The sequence below is a fragment of the Microcaecilia unicolor genome, chromosome 2 (genome assembly GCF_901765095.1).
Source record: "Microcaecilia unicolor chromosome 2, aMicUni1.1, whole genome shotgun sequence".
NCBI classification, from domain to species: domain Eukaryota; kingdom Metazoa; phylum Chordata; class Amphibia; order Gymnophiona; family Siphonopidae; genus Microcaecilia; species Microcaecilia unicolor.
Window position 1 is genome coordinate 550,611,183 of NC_044032.1, and position 24,937 is coordinate 550,636,119.

General features: G+C 46.8%; 1 protein-coding gene across 4 annotated transcripts in view; it reads left to right on the forward strand.

Moving 5' to 3' along the window:
- The window catches only part of NIPAL1 (NIPA like domain containing 1), an 83,931-nt gene that overhangs the window by 35,606 nt on the left and 23,388 nt on the right, over positions 1-24,937 (forward strand). For all 4 annotated transcript variants that reach the window (XM_030191352.1, XM_030191354.1, XM_030191353.1 and 1 more), the window contains one exon: positions 14,948-15,004. In XM_030191352.1, the coding sequence (XP_030047212.1) occupies positions 14,948-15,004 (57 nt within the window). The remainder of the gene's footprint in view (positions 1-14,947; positions 15,005-24,937) is intronic.

Here is a 24,937-nt window from a genome sequence, read left to right on the forward strand (position 1 = left end):
GTCTTCAGGATTTTTGTTACAGTTATAGGAGGATGAGTTCATTCCCTCCAGTTCATGTTTTGGGAGGATGAGTTTATTCCCTCCAGGAGGATGCAAGTATTCCCTCCGTTTATACAAAGTGGAGGACGAGTTTATTCCCTCCAGGAGGATGAGTTCATTCCCTCCTTTTTTGGAGTTTATGCCCTTGTTAAGGGGCCATCGTTCGCTGTGAGGAAAGTTCATGTTATTCCCATTGCGGTTTGCCATACTGCTTTGGAAGCTTCAAATACTGAAGAGGCAGTGGAGCTAGCTGGCCATGAGGCACTGTGAAAAATTGAGTGCTCTCTATCTCCCCCTGCTGGTTGATGGACCCAACCCATACGTAATGGCTTCATCTGCTATGGTTAAAGGAAAGAAAATTATCATGGTAAGAACCTAATTTTCCCTTTTTACGTTACGATGTGAGGCCCTGGGAGCACAACATGGACGTCGCCTGAGTCATTTTTTTTGGCCAAGTTTTGGGAGAACGACTTTCGGTCTCTGGTTTGTATAGGGCTCTTACAAACTGGTACCTAGAAAGTATAAGGCTAGAATTGTGGCCCGTTGGGCACAAGACCTTAGGTTACCTAATTTGGTTATAGATTTGGATCAGTTAACGTCTCTTATTCCTTCATTGACTATAAATGCAGATCTACATGAGTGTCAATTCCGAGTTCTTCATAGGGCCTATATGACTAAAGCACAAGTTTTCAAAATGGGTGGAATAGAGGAGCCATTGTGCTCAAAGTGTGGGAGAGAGGTGGGCTCCTTTTTTCATTCTCTTTGGGAGTGCCCGGGGGTCCAGGGGTTTTGGTTGTCTCAGTTTCAATATTTGAGGATCCTTTTGAGAATTCAGGTTCCCCTTTCCCCGCTCGGGGTACTATTAGATAAATAGGAATCATTTCATCTGGGTCGAAGAGGAGCCCATCTTTTAGTACGCAAGGCCTGCTTGATAGGAAAGCGGGTGATAATGTGTTCCTGGAGGGGAGACTCCAAGCCCGAATACTGTGGGGACCTTCTTTTAGCCTTGGGGAACAATATGTTTTTTTTTCTCCTTCAGTATTCCAGACATCAAGGAATTTCTGTAATGTTTGTTACTTGCTGTTATGTGTATTTTGCATTGACAGTTTTCTATCCAAACGATCCTACAGAGATTATAGTTTGTTTCTCTACATACCTGGTGTGTCAGTAGTCTTTCCTCAGCTGTTTGCAAGGAATTTATAACTGTCATTTGAGCCAAACGTTTTTTTTTTTTTGTGGGCTCATGGTTTCCACTTTGTTTATCTCCATACTTCGTATATCAGTATCCTTTTCCCAGGTGTTGGCACAATGAAGAAGGGTAGTTAGTGGGGTTCCTCAGGGGTCTGTGCTAGGACCGCTTCTTTCTAATATATTTATAAATGATTTAGAGATGGGAGTAACTAGAGAGGTAATAAAATTTGCTGATGACACAAAGTTATTCAAAGTTGTTAACTCGCAACAGGATTGTGAAAAATTACAGAAGGACCTTACGAGACTGGGAGACTGGGCAGCTAAATGTCAGATGACATTTAATGTGAGCAAGTGCAAGGTGATGCATGTGGGAAAAAAGAACCCGAATTATAGCTATGTCATGCAAGGCTCCACGTTAGGAGTTACGGACCAAGAAAGGGATCTGGGTGTCGTCGTCGATAATACACTGAAACCTTCTGCTCAGTGTGCTGCTGCGGCTAGGAAAGCGAATAGAATGTTGGGTATTATTAGGAAAGGTATGGAAAACAGGTGTGAGTATGACACACACACCTTCATTCTTTAACAGGTCATCTATTCCTTCCTTTTATTGTTTTTAGTTCTTTTTCCGCGTCACTGAACCATTTTTAGGCCTTGACTTTGGCCGTGTTTTCCGTTTCTTTTTATCTGGTGCCTTACGCTTTTTGTGGCACCATCGAGTCATTTAATTTGGCTGCAGAGGTTTTTCCTTCCATGTCCACTCAACTTCCCGGTGGCTTTAAGTGCTGTACCTGGTGCAATCAGATCATCTCTGGCAAGTACGCCCATTGTTAGCATCTTCTGTGCTGTAGGGGTATTTACCCGAGATCTCACCTTTGCTGGTCTTGGCCTAACACAAGCCTGAACCATTCTTATAACAATATGGATTCTACAGCCTGTGACCTGAATACATCTGTAACTGTCAGAATCCAGCTTGGTTACAAAGGAAAATTACTGCTGAGCATTCTAAGATGACTTCATCCAAGGACATAGTCTGTGTTGCAAACTAGCCAGTTATCTCCTGGGAACATTGGAGGAGAGAGAGACATGGCTCCAGGAGTATGCGATCAGACAGGGATTTTGCATGCCATCTATACAAAGACTTTCTTCATGACCATGAAGTTGTCTGGACATTGTTACACCGTCTGTGATTGGTCCACAAGTATCATCTGACCCTGGGATACCAAAAACGTTTGGACTGAAGAGAATCAGTTGGAGGGAGAACACCAGAAGACAGAAACACTGGAGGATTTGCAGGTGAATAGAACGCTCGAAAGAGCAAAAGACTGTTTTTTCTAAACACCAGTGAACTGTATACCTTGTAACAAACTCAAGGTTAGCTCAGCTAACACAAGGCCCTACTGAAGACTGTGTAATCTACATGCAGATATACAAATCTTGGACCTATTCCTGGACTGGGAGGCTCGCTGAGGTTTTCAGCTCGATACTCTAAGGAAATCCGCTTTTCTACCATTGGGAGTCTGTGAAAGACAGCAAGGTGAGATAACAGGATATATTACCTATGGTCATGGGGATAATTAGTCCTTAGTTTTTGTCTGAGACAGATAGGTTTATGTCAGGACTTCTGGTCTGTGTATTCAGCTGCTAACCGTATTTTGCATAAGACGTGTGGTGTAACCTCTAATGCTAATCATTAGGATATCAGTTGTGATTGGTTGTATAATCATTCATTTAGTTAGTCCAGTAGGATAATCATATTGTATTATCTATATTGGTGAGAATCTATTTTTCTAGCAAGTTATTTTGTATTTTACTTGGCACTTTGCTTCAGAACTATTTATATATATGTTTCTTTACCTAATAAATAATAATATATTCCACCTGTGGTTTTGGTCCTTTCTCCAACAGCTAGCTTGTCATTGGGATAAAGAGGTGTGCCCCCTAGAGACGAGTCCAGAATGGTTGCTAGTTTGTAATGTTCTGTTACCTAAGTACCTCTTGTATATAAGCTACCCTGCAGTGCCTAGGGCATGATCATTCTAACTGTGTCCTGTGTCTTTGTATAAAGAAAAGGAACCGGTTGGCCAGAGATGCTCAGCGGGAGAGGGTTTTTGGAGCCCAGTCCAAATTCTCAGCATCGACGTTGGGTATTGCATAGGAAGCATTGGTATGTATGGCTGTTAGACCTTTGGACACTGGGAGCAGTTGTGCATCGGGTGGGTCTCTACCTGCCTTGACACCAAGTGCTGAGCAAGGCTCCCGGGACCGGCCTGAGTCAGATCTGACCCCATGGTGATGTGGGAATTCAATGTCATCCTTGTCGGCACCAAAGAGCCTCAATGCCCGGCTTCGAGTGAAGGCCAAGAAGCATCGGCATGAATACCCCTAAACACAGTGCCAGGAGCTCTGGGGCGCCGAGGGATTTGGCATCCGAGAAGTGTTGGTGCCAAGAGGACCGCTCCCTCTCCATACAAGAGGTGCCAATGTGTTGGTCTTCCAGCAGCCAGGACCAGCCTCCTGTTTTGATCCCAGAAATTCTGCAGACTTTCTCTGAGCTGACTTCCCAGCTTTTCCCATTGTTGGCCCTCGAGTGCATCTGGGCCTTGCTTCCTGAGCTGCTGGCTGGCTTTTTGCAATGGAATGCATCTGCATCAGAGGTGCTTTCTCCTACCATGCCTCCATTTGCAGCCCTACTTGGCCCTCAGCCTGTGGTGTGGCCTCTGACTCCGATTCCCCCTCGACATCAGTGGAGGAAGCTTTGCTGGAGTTGAAGCGGGAGCAGACTCCTTGACTCCCCTCTCAGGGACATGGTTCCTTTAAGTCGAGGCAGGCTCGTTCTCAGCCCTCCCATGAAGTATTTTGACCAACTCCAGTGAGCGCTCATGGAGGAAGATGAGTCCTATGGCATCCCCTCCAACTCCTTCCCTCTACAGGAATGGAGAAATTCTCCTCCTGAGAGCCTTTCCTTTCCCTCTTTTGTCAAGGAAATGGCAGCTGCCATTCCATTTCCTTTGGAGGTGGAGGACGAGCCGAGGGCCAAGATGCTTGAGATCCTGGACTACTAGTCTCCTAGAGAGGATGTGACCCACTGCATGAGATCCTGCAGGACATTCTCGTGTGGAAGTGGGAGTCCCCTCTCTCTGTCCTGGTACTACCCATGAACATCAATGCCATGTACTGGATTCAAAGCACCCCTGGGTTTGATAAGCCTCGATTGCCTCATCATTCCCTTGTGGTTGAATCCGCCCTCAAAAGGGCCAAGAGATGTAGGGACTGTGCTTTGACGCCCCTGGGCAGAAAAGCTAGAACCTTGGACTCTTTTGGGAGGAAGATGTTTCAGGCCTCTATGTTCGTGTCACGTATAGCTCTGGTGCCACCTCCTGAAGCAGCGGGTTTGTGAAACAAGTTGCCCTTGGAATTTTGGACAGCTGGATTCTCTTCATGTTCTGCAGGAGAGTTCCTTTATGCACTGGAATAGTAGCAATTTGAGGAACTGATTTGGGAAAAGATACCTCTTCAGTCAAGCTAAGTTCTTATGGGAAGGTGTTTTGATATAAGTCATATGAGTGGTGTGTGTTGGAACTTTGGGGATTTGATGTGGTTATTTGTGTTTTTTGATGACTAAAATAGACTGGGTTTTAGCTATTTTTCTCCATTTTTTTTAGTTAGCAACTTTTTTTCTCCATTTCTGGAGGTTTTGGGGGTTTTTACCTCCTTTTTTTTTTTTTTTTTTTCTGGATATAGATAATTTAGTGGGGTCAGTGATAATATTTGGGAATCCCTTTGGGGATAGACTGACATATTTGGTCAGACCATTGCTCTTTGAGTTTTGCAGCCTCATTTGTTTAAATTGTGAGATTTTTCATAGCTCCCCACAGTCTGGGTTAGCTATCCTGTTAGCAAACTGCATGCTTCATGCTCTTCTTAGGATATATATACAATCATGCCAGCACTTCATGAGCATCTACTTCTGGACTCGGTGCACAAGATGCTAGATTTGGCTGACTCCCACTGAAGCAGTCAGAGTCGCTTCGCAATTTGACCAAGCAGCAGAAGATGTGTCGTAAGTTCTTGACCAGGGTCACCTATGACACTTTTGATGTGGCTTCCAGGATCTCTGCCCAAAGTATAGCAAAGCACAGACTGTTATGGCTGCGTCTCTCTGACTTGGAACCGGTGGTTCAGTAGAGATTGGCAGATGCCCCATGCCGAGGAGATAACCATTTTCGTTTCCTGTTCAAACTTCTTCTACTAACCTATAAATCTCACTCTGCTGCTCCCCAGTATCTCTCCACACTCGTCCTTCCCTACACCACTTCCCGTGCACTCCACTCCATGGATAAATCCTTCTTATCTGTTCCCTTCTCCACTACTGCCAACTCCAGACTTCGCGCCTTCTGTCTCGCTGCACCCTACGCCTGGAATAAACTTCCTGAGCCCCTACGTCTTGCCCCATCCTTGGCCACCTTTAAATCTAGACTGAAAGCCCACCTCTTTAACATTGCTTTTGACTCGTAACCACTCACCTCCACCTACCCTCCTCTCCTCCTTCCTGTACACATTAATTGATTTGATTTGCTTACTTTATTTTTTGTCTATTAGATTGTAAGCTCTTTGAGCAGGGACTGTCTTTCTTCTATGTTTGTGCAGCGCTGCGTACGCCTTGTAGCGCTATAGAAATGCTAAATAGTAGTAGTAGTAATTTTGGAGAGAAGGTAGAAGAGGTTGCTGACCAGATCAAGAAACATATTAATACCATCTCTTCTCTTTCCCGCTGTGTGCCTTCTGCATCTGCCTCCTTCTCTAGGAGGTCTTTTAGCAAGTGATGAAGGGTTGTCTACTACTTGTAGAGGTGTAGGTACGTCACCTCCTTTTATCTGCCTTCAAAGGCTCAGCCCTAGCACACTCATTCTTGTCAACAGCGTTCGCCTAAGGCCCCTGCTGCTCTCCTGTCAAAGCAAGGGGGGACGAGCTTTTGACTGGCTCCAGCACAGCATAGCTGCTGTCCCAGTGTCCATGCTGGATGACTTGCCATTTGGGAGGAGGTTGAAGTTTATTCATGAAAGGTGGCTCTTTATCACTGCTGTCAGAGACTTCCAAATTGCCCACCGAGAGCTCATTCCTTCAGCTCTCAGCACTAGCAGGTGCTTGCAGAGGAACACTCAGCCCTTCTGAAGGCCCATGTGGTCGAGCCTGTTCCACCAGGGGAGGAAGGGTGGGGATTCAATTCGTGCAAAAGAAGATTGGGGGGGGGGGGGGGGGAATGCATCCAATCCTAGACCTAAGGGCCCTGAACAAATTTCTGGTCAAAGAAAAGTTCAAGATGGTTTCCCTGGGCACCCTTCTACCTATGATTCAGGAAAACGATTGACTGTGCTTTCTGGACTTAAACGACGCATATACACACATGCCGATACTTCCAGCCCATCAGAAGTATCTGTGGTTTTGGTTGGGAGCACAGCACTTCCAGTACCGCGTTTTGCCATTTGCGGTAGTCGCAGCATCATTACGCAGACTGGGAATCCATGTGTTCCCTTATCTCGATGATTGGCTGGTGAAGAGTACGTTGGAGGACAGTACTCTGAGTCCATTCAGAGGATTATTTGGGTGCTCAAGCTACTAGAGTTTGTTTTAAACTACTCCAAGTCCCAACTACACCCTGCCCAGCAATTGGGGAGTTCATTGTAGTCCTTCTCAGTAAGCAGAAGGTTCAAGCCTTCTGAGGCTGAGCGTGGACACTCTAGTCATACTGGCTTCTCGGGTTCAAACCTCTCATCGGGTCATGGCTCAGTAGATGTTGAGGTTGCTGGGATACATAGCATCTGTGTGTCTTTCTGAGTCCTGCTTCTGCTTTGAGCCGAGGTACGTCTCCCCTTTGCCACCCTAGTTTTATTTCTCACTGTCTGGAATGTCTCCCTCTTCCTCCTGCCTACCTTCATAGTCCAGTATCTCTCTAGCCCTTCCCTCCCCCCCCCCCCCCCCCCCCCCCAGTTATCTTCTGGCATACCTGTGGGTCACCAGCAGCGTCAACAAGGAAAACAAGCTGCTTTGATCCCGGAAGCGTTTCCTCTGTTTTGTCCTGCCTCATCTAATATAACTTCCTATGTCCTATGTTCCTATGTAGGCAGGACATTACAGAAGAACATTTCCGGAGCCAGCCAAAGCAACTTGTTGATGCTGCTGGTGGATCACAGGAATATTGAAGGATTGCCGGGGGGGGGGGGGGGGGGAGGCAGGAGAGATACCGGATCGTAGAGTGTAGGCAGGAGGAAGAGGGAGACGTGCTGGACTATGTTGGGCGGTGGGTGGGAAGGAAGGTTAAGAGATGCATTTCCAGACAATGGGAAGAGGAGGAAAGGAGAGAGATGCCAGAGTGCAGGAAAAGGGGGTTGTAGGGCAGAGATGACAGACGATGGGGATGGGGAGAGAAAGATGCTGCTCTGGAGAGGGAGTTGAAGGAAGAGACAGCTCAGATGAGAAAGTGGGCGATAGAGAGGGAGAGTAGATGCTGGATCCCCAGAGGAAAGGGAGACAGAGTTTTTACTATACTTCTTATTTTTGTGAAGGGCTGTTTTGTTATTTTGTCGGAATTATTTTGTCCAGGCTATTTTGTTGGGGTGCCTGTAAGAGTATAAGGGATCAAGACTGCTCAAATATGAAGGGAGTCTATCATAGTATGCCTTGTGAGCATTTATAAGAATTTTAAAATGGGTTATATAATGAATTGGCAACCAATGAAATAAAAAATAAGAGCAGTGATATGGTCATACTTTTGTGTGTTACCCAGGACTCTCAAAGCTGCATTCTGTACTGTTTGCAGACATTTGATGTTATGGTGGGATGTCACTGCGTAAACCAAGTTGCCATAATCAAGATGAGAAATTAGAAGAAAGTGAAGTAGGGTATGTAATGCGGCTTCATTAAAAAAAAAAATAATAATTTATTTACCTTAATTGCCGCAAGACATAAACACTCTTTTTCATTAGAGATATCTGTTCAACATAGAAAAATGAAAGCAGATAAAAACCATATGGCTTATCCAGTCTGCCCATCCATTCCATCTACTCTCCCTTTTACTCCTTTATGGGCTGATGATCAGAAGCAAATGCAGGCGCTAGAGGCTGTTAGCGCCATACTAGCACCTGCGTTTGCTACTACCCCATGATCAGAGCCGCATGGGGTGAAGCCCCACCCAGTGCATCCCAGGATACACTGGGCAGGGCTGGGCGCTGCCATTTTGCAGGTGACGCTGATGGAAGAGAAAGGAGGCCACCTCCCTCCTCCAACTGCAAGTAGGGGGATGGGGAAGGGCCGCTAGACCACCAGGTGGGAGGGAGGAATTTACCCGCGACCCACTGGGCCACCAGGGACATCAGTGGGATGTTTGGAGGGGGGGTTGGGGAGGCTGTGTTTGGGGGGAGGGTGATCGGGTCGGGGTTCCTTATCTGCGGCCCACTGGGCCACCAGGGACATCGGAGGGATACTGGGGGGTAGAGGGGCTGGAGACCCACCAGATCTCCAGCCCCCCCTAAACCTAGGTCGGGGGTACTGGAGGTCCACTGGACCTCCAGCCCCCGTTTCGCTTGGCTCAGGTTGGGGGGTAATTCAGGTCTGTGGCCCCATGGACCTCCAGCGCCTGTATTTGACAGGTCTGGGCTTTTGACAGCCCAGACCTGTCATACAAGTGCGAGAGGATTCCTCCTGCACTTCTACCCCATGATCAGAGAGAATTGAGTGCTTAAATTTGCATTTAATTACCTCTGATCATAGGTCTGGTAAAGCCCCACAGTGTTCCAGCGCTATTTTTAGAGTGCCGTTTGGAACAGCGCGGGGCTTTTGATCATTGTCCTATCAGAGATCCTATGTACTTATCCCAAGCTTTCTTGAATTCAAATACAGTTTTTGTCTCCACCACTGGGAGGTTATTCCCCAAATTCACCACCTCGGGATGAAGTTGGCCCAGAGAGAATCTGCTAAAATAATCATAGTAACATAGTAGATGACGGCAGATAAAGACCTGCATGGTCCATCCAGTCTGCCCATGACAAACTCATATGTGTATACCTTACCTTGAATTTGTACCTGTCCTTTTCAGGGCACAGACCATAAAAGTCTGCCCAGCAGTATTTCCTGCCTCCCAACCACCAGTCCCGCCTCCCATCACCGGCTCTGGTACAGACCGTATAAGTCTGCCCTCCCCTATCCTCGCCTCCCAACCACCACCCCCTCTTCCCCCCAACTGCTCCGCCACCCAATTTCAGCTAAGCTTCTGAGGATCCATTCCTTCTGCACAGGATTCCTCTATGCATATCCCACGCATGTTTGAACTCCGTTACCGTTTTCATCTCCACCACCTCCCGCGGGAGGGCATTCCAAGCGTCCACCACCCTCTCCGTGAAGAAATACTTACTGACATCTTTCCTGAGTCTGCCCCCCTTCAATCTCATTTCATGTCCTCTCGTTCTACCACCTTCCCATCTCCGGAAAAGATTCGTTTGCGGATTAATACCTTTCAAATATTTGAACGTCTGTATCATATCACCCCTGTTCCTCCTTTCCTCCAGGGTGTACATGTTCAGGTCAGCAAGCCTCTCTTCATACGTCTTGGAACGTAAATCCCATACCATCCTCGTAGCTTTTCTTTGCACCGCTTCCATTTTTTTAACATCCTTTGCAAGATACGGCCTCCAAAACTGAACACAATACTCCAGGTGGGGCCTCACCAACGTCTTATACAGGGGCATTAAAACCTCCTTTCTTCTGCTGGTCACTTCTCTCTCTATACAGCCTAGCAATCTTCTAGCTACTGCCACCGCCTTGTCCCTGGTCTGCATCATCAAGCATATGGGAGCAGGCTTAAAGACCTCAATATGTATATCTTGGGAGAAAGGCAGGGCAGGGGAGATAAGATAGAGACAATTATTACTCCATCGCACAAATGCACAGGAGGCAGTCCTCTTTCAATTGAAAGTAAGCTCTGGAATTATAGATCACTAGTAAAAAAGGCCCGTTTCTGAAGGCAAGGAAGCGGGTCCTAGGCAGGCAATTCCTCCCCCCCCCCCCCCCCGCGCTACGGCCCCCTCGCCCCCCCCTTCGGCGAACCTGTCACCTCCCCCCCGGACCGCCGAAAACCGCCCCCCGCCGCCGTTCTGTACTACCTGTGCTGATGGGGGACCCAAACCCCCGACAGCCAAAGTGTTGTTGTGCCCTTCGCGTTCCTTCCTCATCTTCTCTGGAAGTTCCTCTGCGTGCGTCTTGCGTGTGTCTGACGTCAGACGCACACAGAGGAACTTCCAGAGAAGATGAGGAAGGAACGCGAAGGGCACAACAACACTTTGGCTGTCGGGGGTTTGGGTCCCCCGTCAGCACAGGTAGTACACAACGGCGGCGGTGGGCGGTTTTCGGCGGTCCGGGGGGGGCGACAGGTACGCGGAGGGGGCCGTAGCGCGGGGGGTGACAAATGATTCCGAGGCAGGGGGAGGAGTAGGGAAACACGCTGCACATGTTTCCCTACTCCTTCCCTTGCCTTGGAATCAGCTGTCATGACGTCAGTGCGTGTCTGCCTAGCAGACCACCTCCAGCCTAGGGAGCCATGGTCCCAGGCACAGAACGCTAGAGGTGAGAATTATTATATAGGATAGAGTGAAAGTGAAAGGAGATAGAGGAGTAACCTAAGGAAATGTTCCTTTATGGAAAGGGTGGTGGATACTTGGAAAAACTTCCCATTGATGATGGTAAAGGACTGTATCTGATATTAACAAAAGAATGGCATGTGCACAGAGGAAGGAATTGTCGAGTTTAGTAGTTGGCATTGCGTTTTTTGTGCTGGTACGCATCAGTACGGCGTACCGGCACCTTTTTTTCTGAGGGCCGGCTCACCTGCCGGCCCTCAACTCACCAACTTTCCATTCTGCCCCCTGCAAATCTAATATTTACCGAAGTTGCAGCACGAGCTGGCGGCAAGCAGGCAGGCTTGCCTCCTCGTCATGTCCCTGCCCTCTCTCAGCACAGCGTCCCACCTTTGTCACTTCCCTGCCCTCTCAGCATCCTGCCGTCCTCTGATGTAATTTCCTTTCCACGAGGGCGGGACGCTGATAGGACAGGGAAGCGACGAAGGTGGGACGCTTTGCTGAGAGAGGGCAGGGAAGCGACGAGGAGGGGAGCCTACCTCCTTACTGTTTTCACTGCCGCTGGTTCGCGCTGCGACTTCGGTTAATATTAGATTTGCAGGGGGCAGAATGGAAAGTTGATGAACTGAGGGCCAGCAGGTGGGGATGGGGTTGGAACGATCTCGGGGGCAGGTGGAGGCTGGGGCGAGTCACTGGACATAGAAGAGAGGGGAGGAAAGGGGGGGAAGGAGAATCGCTGGACATGGAGGGGAGGGCAGAGAATCGGTGAACATGGATGGGAGGGAAGGATAAGGGCAAAGGAGAATCGCTGGACATGGAGGGGAGGGCAGGGAAGAGAGGAGAATCGCTGGACATGGAGGGGAGAGAAGGATGAGGCAAAGGAGAATTGCTGAACATGGAAGGGAGGGCAGAGGAGAATCCTGGACATGGATGGGAGAGCAGGGGAGAGAGGAGAGTTGCTGTACATGGATGGATGGAGGGGAGGGGAGGGCAGGAGAAATGTTGGAGATGGATGGAGGAGAGGGAGACAGGAAGGAGATGCACGTAGATGGAGGGGAGAGAGGAGAAATGCTGGACATGGATGGAGGGCAGGGAAGAAAAATGTTGGAAGGAAGGAAAGACAGGAAGGAGATGCACATGGATGGATGGGAAGGGAGACGAGAGAAATGCTGGACATGGATGGAGGAGAGGGAAGACAAGAGGAAGGAGATGCACATGGGGAGGGGAGAGAGTTGAAATGCTGGACATGGATGGAGAGGAGGAAAAAGAGAGGAAGTGAGATGAACATGGATGGAGGGGAGGGAAGACAGGAGGAAATGCACATGGATTTAGGGGAGACCAGAAATTCTGGACACGGTTGGAGGGGGAGAGTTGAAATGCTGGACATGGATGGAGGGAAGGGAAGAGAGAGGAAGTGAGATGAACATGGATGGAGGGGAGGAGAGAGGAGAAATGCTGGACATGGATGGATGAGAGGGAAGATAGAGGAAGGACAGGAGATGCATATGGATGGAGGGGAGGGAAGAATTGGAAGGAGATGCATTCCGACGGAGATGAGGGGAAAAGGAAAAGAGGAGAAAAACTGCACATGAATGGAGAAAATAGGCAAAACTGGATCCACTCTATACCTCCTCCAGTCAAGTCTGCGGAGGACCCAGCTTTTACATATGGCTGTAGAGCAAGAAATGAAGAAGAAAGGAGGAAAGTAAAGAAATAAATGGAAAGGAATCCCTGGAAACGGAGTTAAGGGAACAGATACAGAGCAGCGGAATCAGAGACTGGGACCGACATGATCAGAAAAACAAAGTCACCAGACAACAAAGGTAGAAAAAAATCATTTTATTTTCATTTTAGTGTTTGGAATATGTCCAATTTGAGAATTTACATCTGCTATCTTATTTTGCACTGGGTATACTGGAACTGTAACATCTTACAGAAATTATCTATAATGAAAAAATTCAAGTTATTCTTTTCTCCTATACTGGTATAATATTTTCATTGATGCCTGTTTATATGCGCCATGGTTGGTGTAAGGGGTGTGGCTAACATGGGTGTGACTATCATAGGGGCGGAGCCATAGGTGGTGGCCCTGCCCATAATGAGTACTGGTACCTTTTTGTCTACAAAAAAAGCATTGGTAGTTGGTAAACTGGAATAGGCTGTATGATCTTTATCTGCTGTCATTTCCTCTTCGAAAATCCTTTATAAAATTACCCCATATGGATATTGCAGACCTCAACCTTGAGCTATATGTATAGTGGTAATATTTAGCTGCTATTCATGTAACTATGCAATTGATAAGAATGTAAATTGCAACTTCACCCGTGCTTTGCCTGACATCCTGAGCAACCCTAACATAAATTGTTGGTATGCATTACTAGCAGTCTGTTCATTACACTAACTATATGTGCTGCAGTGCTGAGTCAGTGTGTCTTTGTATGGTCCTTTTATTTATTTATTTTTTTTAACACTACAGCCAGCATTAAAAAAACAAATGGTGACCGGCTAGATTGAATATTTATTTGTTTGCACTGAATACTTTAGTGCCAGTCAAGCCATTTTACATCTGTTTCAACTTTATTTTTTAGAATTTATTTAAAAACTAGTAAAAAAAAAAAAGGCCCGTTTCGGTGAGCAATGAAACGGGCGCTAGCAAGGTACGTCCGGAGGTGTATCGTGACAGGAGGGCGGAGGTTAGGAACGAATGGTTCGCTGATTCAAGAGGGAGTGTGTTGAGGAGATGGGGGAGGTCCGAAATTGGATGAGGGGGACGTCGTGAAGTGGCACCTCGGGAGGGCTGAGTGACGGGGGGGGGGGGGGGGGGGGGCTTACCGGCCGGCACTGCTCTTCTGTTTTTGCGCCGTTGGTGGGTTTTGTTTTAAAATATTTTTTGGTCCTCCGTGACTCCGCCCTCGACGTCATGATGTTTGACGCGAGGGCGGGGCACACAGTCATGGTGGAATTCCGATCTACACCATGACGTAAGTTGGAGATTAGAAATTTGGCTTCATTAGAACGTTGGAGTTGTGAATTATGTCTGGAAGGGGCATGGCTGAGGGCGGGTCTATGACTGAGGGTGAGTGGTGCTGACAGCCTGGCCTAGGAAGTGTAGATAGTGCTTCACTGAACATTGGAGGTGAGAATTATTTATATAGATATCATGGTATTCCATGAAGATAGCTCCCTCCTCCCCCTTACTCCCAACCACAATTCTCACTGCTCTTCATACCAGGTAAACTACTAGCTCAGGAGATATGTGAATGTTGCAGTTATTTTCAAAGTATTTAGTACTACAGCAGAGTGAAGACTTACTTTTCCAGCATCTGTTTTGGGTTAGAGAGAAACACTTGCACGCACATTTAAAAACTAGATTTTGTTGTTCAACTTATTCAAGTTTCCATGGTGTATTTCTTCTATCTTTCCATTACAGTAAATTGTGTTTCAGCAGCTAAAAACAAGTTCCTACTGCAAATACTGCTTAGGTGCATGACAGAAGTGTATTTCCACACTAGAATAAGAGTCTGCTGTCATGCTCTACATTTGAAGTTATCCAAGTGTTATTATAGCTACAGTGGTGGAACAGTAGATTTAAGGCTAAAATGGACTGCACAGAAGATTTCTTGCAGGGGCCACGTGGTATGGTGATGTCATATCACAAGTCTTAATTCATTTTTACCGTGATAATGTGATTTAATAAGCTAACCAAGTAAATACAACTTGCATAGATGTCAGTAAAGACTCCTTATAGCAAAGTAATATTTCTTTTCTGAGTAGCCTGGTTAGCAGAACACACAATGTACTACTTTATAGCTATATACTGTCCTAACTCAAAGAACAGACATGCAATCAAGTGCACGTTTTCTTAGAATGCCATATGCATTTTGTTTGGTTCTTGCTAGTTTTTAATGAGATGGATTTTCCCCTCTCTCTTAAGCATGCATGGCTCCTCTGTCCCTCTCATCCCTGCAAGTTCATTCCTTGGAATTTATTGTGTGTTCTTTTTCAACAGCAAAAAGTTGAGGACTTAAATTTATTTTTTGCAACTCTTGTTTTTTGAAAATCTAATTGATGATACACAAATTGTTTTACAGGTCAAGGTGGATTTTCGTACCTGAAGGAATGGCTGTGGTGGGCAGGATTAATTTCAAGTAAGTCAAAGCAACATCTTATCTCACCATCAGCAGTTCCTTATCTGCTTAATGTGAGAGGACAGTCACAAGAGCCACTTCTGGGTGTGACAATATCCCATCAGAATACAGTTTAACATTTCCTACAGTTCTCCCCACCCCTACCCCAGCTGCACACCCACCAAGGCTTTTAATATCATGAACCGTAGCAAAATGAAAGCTGTGTAGTTTTTCAGGCGTTAGCAAAACCAGAGAACATAACTTATTTAGGGGGTCATTTTGAGTAATTATCTTAGTTGCAAAATGCTTGAACACTTTGTACTCAATAAAAATGGCAACAAACTATTTGCAAAGACAGAACTTGAGAAATATATAACATCTCCTGAATAGGGTCCCAAATGTCCTCCCAAAATCTCTTTATCATGAGGCATTCATATGTCATATGAATAAGATCCGCTTAGATAGTACAGCAGTACCAACAAGTATTAGACAGACAGCTCAGCTTTCCACAGGCGAAAGTGGTCCATATACTCCTGTGTGCTAGAAAATGCAATGACTGGCTAAGGCTAGTAAGTTGAGAGAGTCTGTTAATCTTGCTACAAAAGATACCCCAGGGAATATCCTCCAAAGTCATTCCAATATCTTTCTCTCATACCTTATCAAGCTCTACATTCATTTGATAACACCTAACACATAATAGTTTATAGAAGGCTCAGGGGAATGTCCCTTAACCATGATTTTCATACATATCTTTTGCAGAAACTTTTTAAAGTCAGTGGGGTTATGGTGTATACAATGAAATTGTAGCCACTTAAATCTATGCATACTCAATAAGTCATACTTGGAAGCTAATCCAGCAAACAAGAGAAACTCATTATTCTTTAGTAATTTTGCAAGAGTCCAGATACCTTTCTCTTGCCATGTAGTCCATCATAAAATATCTTTATTAATTTGAAGGTTAGGGCAAAGCCAAATTGGAGCTATCCCAGAATTTAAACTAGGGGTATCAAAGCCTTTCTCAAGTTCTAAAATAACTATCGTAGTCCAAGTGAAATTCTGTGCCAAATCTCTTTCCTTGTCATCAAGCAGATGAAGCCATTACGTATGGGTTATGTCCATCAACCAGCAGGGGAGATAGAGAGCACTCAAACTTTCACAGTGCCCTCTTGGCCAGCTAGCTCCACTGCCTCTTCAGTATTCTCTATCTCCCTTAGCAGGGTGGCTGCAGCTTGTTCGAGCTCCAGAAAAATCTGCCGGGAGGTGGTTCCTGGCTTGCCAGTTGTTAACCGGGGTGTTGGAGGCTATAGCAGCTTCACTTTAAAGGCACATAGGTTAGCCCTTTCCCTGCCTTACCCATACCTCTGTGGATGTGGACATATTGCCTTGCTTTCCCTGTCCTTACCCACCAACAGTGGATGCAGGCATATAGGTTCGCCCATTCCCTGCCTTTCCCACTCATCTGAGCCTCCGGAGTCTTCAATACCTCTGCTTTCCTCACAGCTTAAAAAAAAAAAAAAGTCGCGTCGCGTTTTTAAACGCAGAGACGCTGGAACAGAGGTTTTTGACCTGATTTTCAGCAGGATCGTAGTTGTACACTAGATCCTTTGAGGTAAGAGTGTTTTCCAACTCCTCCGGGGTGGGCCCGCGATCGGGGCGATTTTGGCACGAAAGCTGGCCGGCAGCGGAGCCCTTCTTGGATGTGGCTCCGCGGATGGAGGTGGCCTTGTCCTTTCTGGCTGATGCCCTTTATGACCTTGTCAGAGCTTCGGCTAAACAAATGGCAGTAGCAGTGGCGGCTCGCCGTCGTCTGTGGCTACGACACTGGGCAGCGGACATGGCCTCTAAGCAAAGGTTGGTGAAGTTGCCTTTTCAAGGACTTCTCCTATTTGGTGAGGAGTTAGAGAAAATTGTGAAAGGCCTGGGTGATCCAAAACCCCAGCGCTTGCCCGAAGATAGGCAGAGGCCTTCCTCTAAGGGCCAGGCGGTCCACTCCTCGTACAGACCTCGCTTCCGTGAAGCTAGAAGGTACCGCCCGGGGCGTTCTGCTGGGTTCATTTCACGTGCCAGTGGTCAGCAGAGGAACTCCTTTCGCTCGGACAAGCGTTCCGCAGCCGGTGGCTCAAGACCAGGAGTTCAGGGGTGACCCTCTCAATGATGGTGCGCCGGCCCTCTCCTCGATGCCTGTCATCGGAGGACGGCTTTCCCTCTTTGTCGAGGAGTGGGCCAAGATTTCCTCAGATCAGTGGATTCTGGACCTGATCAGAGATGGATACAGAATAGAATTCAACGCCCCAGTAAGAGACGTGTTTGTGGAGTCCTGATGCGGTTCTGCCGTCAAACGGGCGGCGGTGGAGGAGACTTTACAAGGGCTGATTCAGTTAGGGGCAGTGACCCCGGTGCCTCCCGCCGAGCAAGGCTGCGGCCGATACTCCATCTACTTTGTGGTGCCGCGAAAAGGTGGGTCCTTTTGCCCTATTCTGGACTTAAAAGAAGTGAACAAGTCCCTGAGAGTGCGGCATTTCCACATGGAATCCCTGCGCTCCGTCATTGCGGCGGTTCAGCCAGGAGAGTTTCTCACGTCTCTAGACCTGAAAGAAGCTTACTTGCACATACCGATTTGGCCCCCGCACCAGATGTTTCTGAGGTTTGCGGTGTTGGGAAAACATTTCCAGTTCAGGGCCTTGCCTTTTGGCCTCGCCACAGCTCCCCGAACCTTTTCGAAGGTAATGGTGGTAGTAGCTGCTTTTCTCAGGCGAGAAGGTATCCGGGTTCACCCGTACCTAGATGACTGGCTCATCAGAGCAGACTCTGCAACAGAGAGCTTACAAGCTACAGCCAGAGTGGTCTCAGTACTGCAATCTCTAGGCTGGGTCGTCAATATGGCCAAAAGTCACCTGTCCCCTTCACAATCTCTAGAGTTTTTGGGGGCCAGGTTCGACACAGTCTCGGGCTATGTGTTCCTACCCGAGCTAAGGCGGTGCCAGCTTCAGAATCAGGTCCGTCTGCTCCTGAGGATGCCCCGCCCGCGAGCTTGGGACATTGTCCAGCTGCTGGGATCAATGACAGCCACGATGGAAGTGGTACCCTGGGCGAGAGCGCACCTGAGACCTCTGCAGTATTCCCTACTCCGGAGATGGTCTCCTATTTCTCAGGATTACCAATGCAGACTTACTTGGCTCCCTGCGGCCCGTCTCAGCATGGAGTGGTGGCTCTCGGACAGCATGCTGCGGCGAGGAATGCCGCTGACACTCCCCGTTTGGTGCCTAGTGGTAACAGATGCCAGCCTGAAGGGCTGGGGCGCACACTGCAAGGGGAAGCATGCCCAGGGTCTATGGACACCCGAGGAGTCGGAGTGGTCCATCAACCGCCTAGAGTTGAAAGCGGTGTTTCAGGTGCTTCTGGCCTTTCAAGTGACCCTGGAAGGATTGGCTGTCAGAGTGATGTCGGACAACACGACAACGGTGGCCTATATAAATCGACAAGGCGGAACAAGGTGCAGAGCACTAGCCGCGCAGGCCGAACTGATTTGCCACTTGGCCGAGCTGCATCTTCAGTGTCTGTCGGCAGCTCATATTGCAGGTCAGAGCAACGTGCAGGCCGATTATCTGAGCAGGCATCAGATCGATCCAGCAGAATGGAATCTGGCAGACGAAGTATTCCTGCAGATCTGTGCCAAATGGGGCAAGCCCGTGATGGATCTAATGGCGACAAGTGCCAATACCAAAGTCCCGTGCTTCTTCAGCAGACGGAGAGATCCTCGCTCGGCGGGATTGGATGCCTTGGCTCAACCCTGGCCTCCGGGTCTACTTTATGTGTTTCCCCCATGGCCCTTGATAGGGCGCCTGCTCTTGCGGATTCGGCTGCACCCAGGAGAAGTGGTCCTCATCGCCCCGGATTGGCCAAGGAGACCTTGGTATGCAGACCTCCGACAGATGCTCCTGGAGGCTCCTCTGCCGTTACCTCTGGTACCGAACCTGTTGACTCAGGGACCGGTAGCCATGGAGGACGCCAGCCGCTTTGGTCTTACGGCATGGCTATTGAGAGGGCGCAATTGAGGGATAAAGGTTATTCCAATAAAGTTATTTCCACTCTCCTGCAAGCCCGCAAGCGGTCCACTTCCGTGGCTTATGCCAGGATTTGGTGCCTGTTTGAGTCTTGGTGTGCTTCCAGAGCCATTGTTCCAATGCGGGCTCCTGTCTTGCCGATTCTGGACTTTTTGCAGGAAGGTGTACAAAAAGGCTTGGCCTATAATTCCCTGCGGGTGCAGGTGGCAGCGTTGGCCTCCCTTTGTGGTAAGGTGGAAGGCGTGTCTTTGGCTGCTCACCCAGATGTGGCACGGTTTCTTAGAGGGGTGCTTCGGCTCCGACCTCCAGTGCGAGCACCCTGTCCAGCTTGGAACCTGGGGCTAGTTTTGAAAACCCTGCAGGCATCTCCTTTTGAGCCGCTTCGGCGAGCTTCGGAGAAAGACTTGACACTGAAGGCCGTTTTTCTGGTGGCCATTACCTCGGCGAGACGGGTGTCAGAGCTCCAGGCGCTGTCCTGTAGAGACCCATTTCTGCAATTTTCAGAGTCCGGAGTCACGGTTCGGACCGTGCCTTCCTTTATGCCTAAGGTGGTTTCAGCCTTTCACTTAAACCAGCCTATTTTCTTGCCCTCTTTTTCAGAGGAAGAGTTTCCAGAATCTTTTGGGCAGCTGCACCTTTTGGATGTGCGCAGGACTCTGCTGCAGTATCTGCGAGTTACTAACTCTTTCAGGACTTCTGATCATCTGTTTGTTTTGCTATCCGGTTCTCGCAGAGGGTCTCCAGCGTCTAAAGCCACTATTGCCCGCTGGCTCAAAGAAACTATCTTTTCAGCTTATCTGCTGGCCGGCAGGGTTCCGCCTGTAGCCTTTAAGGCACATTCTACTAGAGCGATTTCTTCCTCTTGGGCTGAAACTGGAGCACTCTCTCTTCAAGAGATATGCAGTGCAGCAACATGGGCTTCTAAGCTCTCCTTTGCCCGACATTACAGGCTGGATGTGGCTGCCAGGAGGGATGCGCGTTTTGGTGCACAAGTGCTAGCGCGTGGTGTGGCTTGTTCCCACCCTATCTAGGGATTGCTTTGTTACATCCCATACGTAATGGCTTCATCTGCTTGATGACAAGGAAGGGAAAATTAGGTTCTTACCTTGGTAATTTTCTTTCCTTTAGTCATAGCAGATGAAGCCATGAGCCCTCCCTGTATGATTGTCTGTATGCTGTGAATCTGTTTTTCAGGTTCTGTTCTAATTTCCTGAAGTTCCTTCCTTGGGAGAAAGTTGGAAAACAATCTTCAGGATTCATGTTCAGTTTAAATTTAGGAGGATGTGTTCATTCCCTCCAGCATGTTTTTTTTGGAGGATGTGTTGATTCTCTCCAGGAGGCGCGTGTGTTCCCCTTCAGTTCTATAAATAGGAGGATGAGTTCATTCCCTCCAGTGTGTTGGGAGGATGTGTGATTCCCTCCAGGAGGCGCGTGTGTTCCCCTCCACTTATACAATAAGGAGGATGAGTTTATTCCCTCCAGGAGGATGTGCATTCCCTCCTTTATGAGTTCATGCCCTTGTGATGGGCCATCGTTCGCTGTGAGGAAAGCTCTTGTGATTCCCATTGCGGTTTGCCATACTGCTTTGGAAGCTTCAAATACTGAAGAGGCAGTGGAGCTAGCTGGCCAAGAGGGCACTGTGAAAGTTTGAGTGCTCTCTATCTCCCCTGCTGGTTGATGGCCATAACCCATACGTAATGGCTTCATCTGCTATGACTAAAGGAAAGAAAATTACCAAGGTAAGAACCTAATTTTCCCTTACCGATCTTTGTTTAACTAGTGAACACTGATCCAAGTAAGTCAAAATTTCAACCTCTTCAATTTCTTCTTCATTGATTGTGAAATTGCTGATAGTTCAAATTGTCAAAATCTTTGGGGGAGATTCATATTCAAATGTAACCCCATCTTTAGAATCTGGTGTTTGATCTTCAAAATTACACATTACTTTGTCCTCTTTTACCTGAAATGATTTGTATATCTATTTACTTCTAATTTATTTTATATTTTTCTGGACTTTAAATGCAATAATACTTGTATTTCTCCTTCCAGAAATGGCGATCGCCATTAAGGCATAATGTAAGCCACATTGAGCCTGCAAAGAGGTGGGAAAATGTGGGATACAAATGCAGTAAATAAAAATAAATAAAAATATGAAAATCTTCAATCCCTAAAGTATGCAAGTCATGTATAAACTCCAAATACCGAGTCACTGATCAAACCAAATTAGTATCAACTTTACAAGAAATGAAAAGTCTTCAGAAACTACTTGTCCGTATTTTTGATACAAGCTGAGCAATTTCCTCATCAGTTAGAAAAGCCTCTCTTTCAGTATTTACTTCTATTGTTCATCCATACTTTCATTGTCCATTTTAAATATTCAAAAACATATTTTCTTTAAAACTAGTAAAAAAAGGCCCGTTTCTGACTGTAATGAAACGGGCGCTAGCAAGGTTTTCCTCTGAGTGTGTATGTTTGATAGAGTGAGTGTGAGAGTGACTGTATGATAGGGAGAGAGTGAATGTGTGAGTTTGACAGAGATAGTGAGACAGAGTGTGACAGGGTTGATGCTGCTTTAGTGGGAGTTGGTGGCAGGCAGTTTAGAGGTTGGTCAGCGTTGTTGTGGTGTTGGGGCTGTTTGTAAGAGAGGTGTTTTTTTTGTAAAGTTTTGAGGAGAGGTGCAATGAGTGTGTGTGAGGAATTGAGGGGTGGAGGGGTTACCATTGCTGGGGGGGTGGGGTGTCAGTGTTAGAGTGTGTAATATACAGAGTGTGAGTGTCCATGTATCTATGTCGTGCCTCAGTGTGTGTGTGAGTTTGGGATGGGGGAGGGGTGTTAACTGGGATCCTGTATCACGGAGTGTGTGTCACATAGAGAGTGTGATAGGGTTGCTGGTGCTTTACTGGTAGGGGGTGGCAGGGGGGTTGGAGGTTTAGCGTTGCAGGATTGGTAGGATTTTGCCTTCAAAACAATGAAAGTATTAAATGTATGGTGGACTGATCATTTACAGCAGCAATGATTTAAAAAAAAAAAACACCCTCTTGCTGCTGTTGGAAAAAAAAGTAGCAGCTTTGGAGAAGCTAAAAGGCTTGTTTTCCTTTTGGGTTGCAGACAATGAAGAGAAAAGTGAGTGAACTTAGGATCTGTTGATCCCTTTAATTAATAAGACGGTGCAGTAGAGAGGGCTAGGGGACAGGTCCTATTGATTTTGCAGCAGAGGCTGCTGTAACCTTTTCTATTTATAGCATCCCCACGTCTTGATAAAGACTGGAATCCTATAAATAGAAAGCAGAGAGATGAGAGAAGTATCAGATCAGGACTTTAAGGCGCAGGAGCTTTGTGCTGGGAAGAGGGCAGGAAGGAGAGAAAAGGAGAATTGGGGGGAGGGGGAGAGCTGTTTCAGTGTGTTTACAAATTGAGCGCACAGTGGGTTGCATGCAGCCTAATGTACATTTCCCAAATGGATTGAATCCGAGCAACAAATGCCTCTCAGCAGGAATCAGACGTTGTCAGCACTGGAAGGGTCTGGCTGTTTAAGTGAAAGACACATACAAAGGAGAGAGGCAGAGCGGCTGGGGCGACTGTTTGCCTGGCCAGAGTTGAATCGCAATGGGAGGGAGTTGATTAAAGCGGAGTGGATGTTTGCTTGCCTATTAATCTGTAAACGTTGTAATGAATAAACATTACCCTGCTTCCCTGAATCTGTGCACTCCGTGCTGTGTGGTAACCCGGGCTGCTGTGAAGGTGAATGAGGTAAACAGCAGGGCTTGGTTTCGATCGGCCAGGCTCCTGGCTCTTTGGGTCTGACTCTGTAGCTTCTCTTCTCGCTCTATCTGGGGTGTTTCGTAGGCAGGGGGAGGAGTCGAAGGTGGAGCATCAGAGGTCAGTGGAACTGGCGATTCGCTGAGTGTAATAGCCCCACCCTTGACGTCATAACGTTGTGACGCGAGGGCGGGGCAGACACTCAGGGGGAAAAATTCCGATCTCTGGCACCTCAAAACCGGAAGTGGCAGCTTCATAGAATGTTGGGGTTGTGAATTATGTGCGGAAGGGGCGTGGCTGAGGACGGGTCTATGAGTGAGAGTGAGTGGTGCATGAGTGACAGTGAGTGTTGCTGACAGCCTAAGTGCAGGGCTTCAGTGTTTCCCTGCCACAGAGTGAGCTTCAGAGCTTCAGAATGTTTGAGGTGAGACTTATTTATATAGATGTTCATAGTTTTTCACAGTTTCTTTCAATTATCACTTTTAAATTTAACTGGAAAAGGTCACTTATCTGAACTGGTAACTTTCCCAGTTAACTTTAAAAGTGATAATAATTGTAAGAAACTGTGAAAAACTGAGAACATTTTAAAGGAAAAAGGGGGGGGGATTTTTAAATATTTAAAATGGACAACGAAAGTATGGATGAACAATAGAAGTAAATGTTGAAAGAGAGGCTTTTCTAGCTGTTGAGGGAATTGCTCAGCTTTAAGTCCCGTATCAAAAATAGGGACAAGTAGGTGAGCTTCTGAAGTATTTTCCTCTGTTGTAGTTGATACTAATTTGCCCCCTCCCCCCCATTAACTAAGCTGCGCAGCAATGCCAACTCAGCCCATTCAAAGTGAATGGGCTGTGTTGGCATTCACGTACGGCACCCACTATTGTGGCTTAGTAAACAGGGGGGTTGGTTTGATCAGTGACTCGGTATTTGGAGTTTATACATGACTTGCATACTTTAAGGTCTGAATATTTTTTATACGTGAACTTTGTAGTTAATTTGCCAAAACTAAGTACCTGGTGGGGCCTTCTGGAAAATTAACTAACATAAAGTACATACTCCAAAAATGTCCATGTATCTTGCACCAGTTGTTTGGGCATCTAAGGAGGGGTTAAATAGCTTAAAGTGTGTGTACTATTTCACTGTCTCGGCCTAAGTCTACCTCTGTAAATGCCTCCTTCATAACTGGCTAAAAGTATGCGTGCTATGGAAACTTGCACATACTTTTATCTAGGCAGCAGAGGGGAATTTTCAGATGGGCCTATTTATTGAGGTAAATGGTTCTGAAACATGCGCTTTCCGTGGATATTTTTGAGCCAGAATGAAGTGCTTACAGCTCTGTGGGCATTGTGTACCCATGGGCCTGCAAACCTGTTTCCAAAAGCCTTTAAAAATTAAATTTCTTACATCACACACTTGCAAGTGCAGAGTAAATTGGCAAAAAGCAGGTGTAAAGGATTTCAAAATGAAATTATTATGATTGCTTTTGCTGGCCTGCCCCAGAGCCTGCTTATTTTTTCCCAAGTAGAGGGGAGGGCAGTTTTCATAGAGTCATTTCTAGAGGTAAACATTTGCTCACCCATGAAGTATTTTAATCTTTAGTATCCCTTGAAAATTGTCTGCTTCTCATCTGTGTTCTGGAAGCACACCCCTAACCAGTTGATTTTTCAGAATTACCATAGTGAATATGCATGAGATAAATTTTCATACATTGGAAATCCAGTGTGTACAAACTTTCTTGTACATGTTCGTAGGTATTAGAAAACCTGACTGCATGGGCTTCAGGATAGGGGTAAAAAGTCCTGTCCTACCTTACCAAGTCAGGACATGGAATTTGTATATTCTTTTCCCATAATGCTTATCTCCCCCACCAGTTGGAATGGAGGCGTAGCTTAATGGTTAGAGCAGCAAACTGAAAACTAGGGAAGCCAAAATCCACTGTGGCTCCTTGTGCTTCTGGGCTAGACGCGTAACCATCCATTACCTCAAGTACAAACTTAAATTGTAAACTCTCCATGAACATGAAAAATACCTATTGTGCCTTGAAAAACAAAAGGTGTGAGCTGAATTCAAATTTAAGAAGCAAGATCTGTACTTTGGTGAGAAAAAATGTCTGGGTTACTCATGAGTGTTGCTG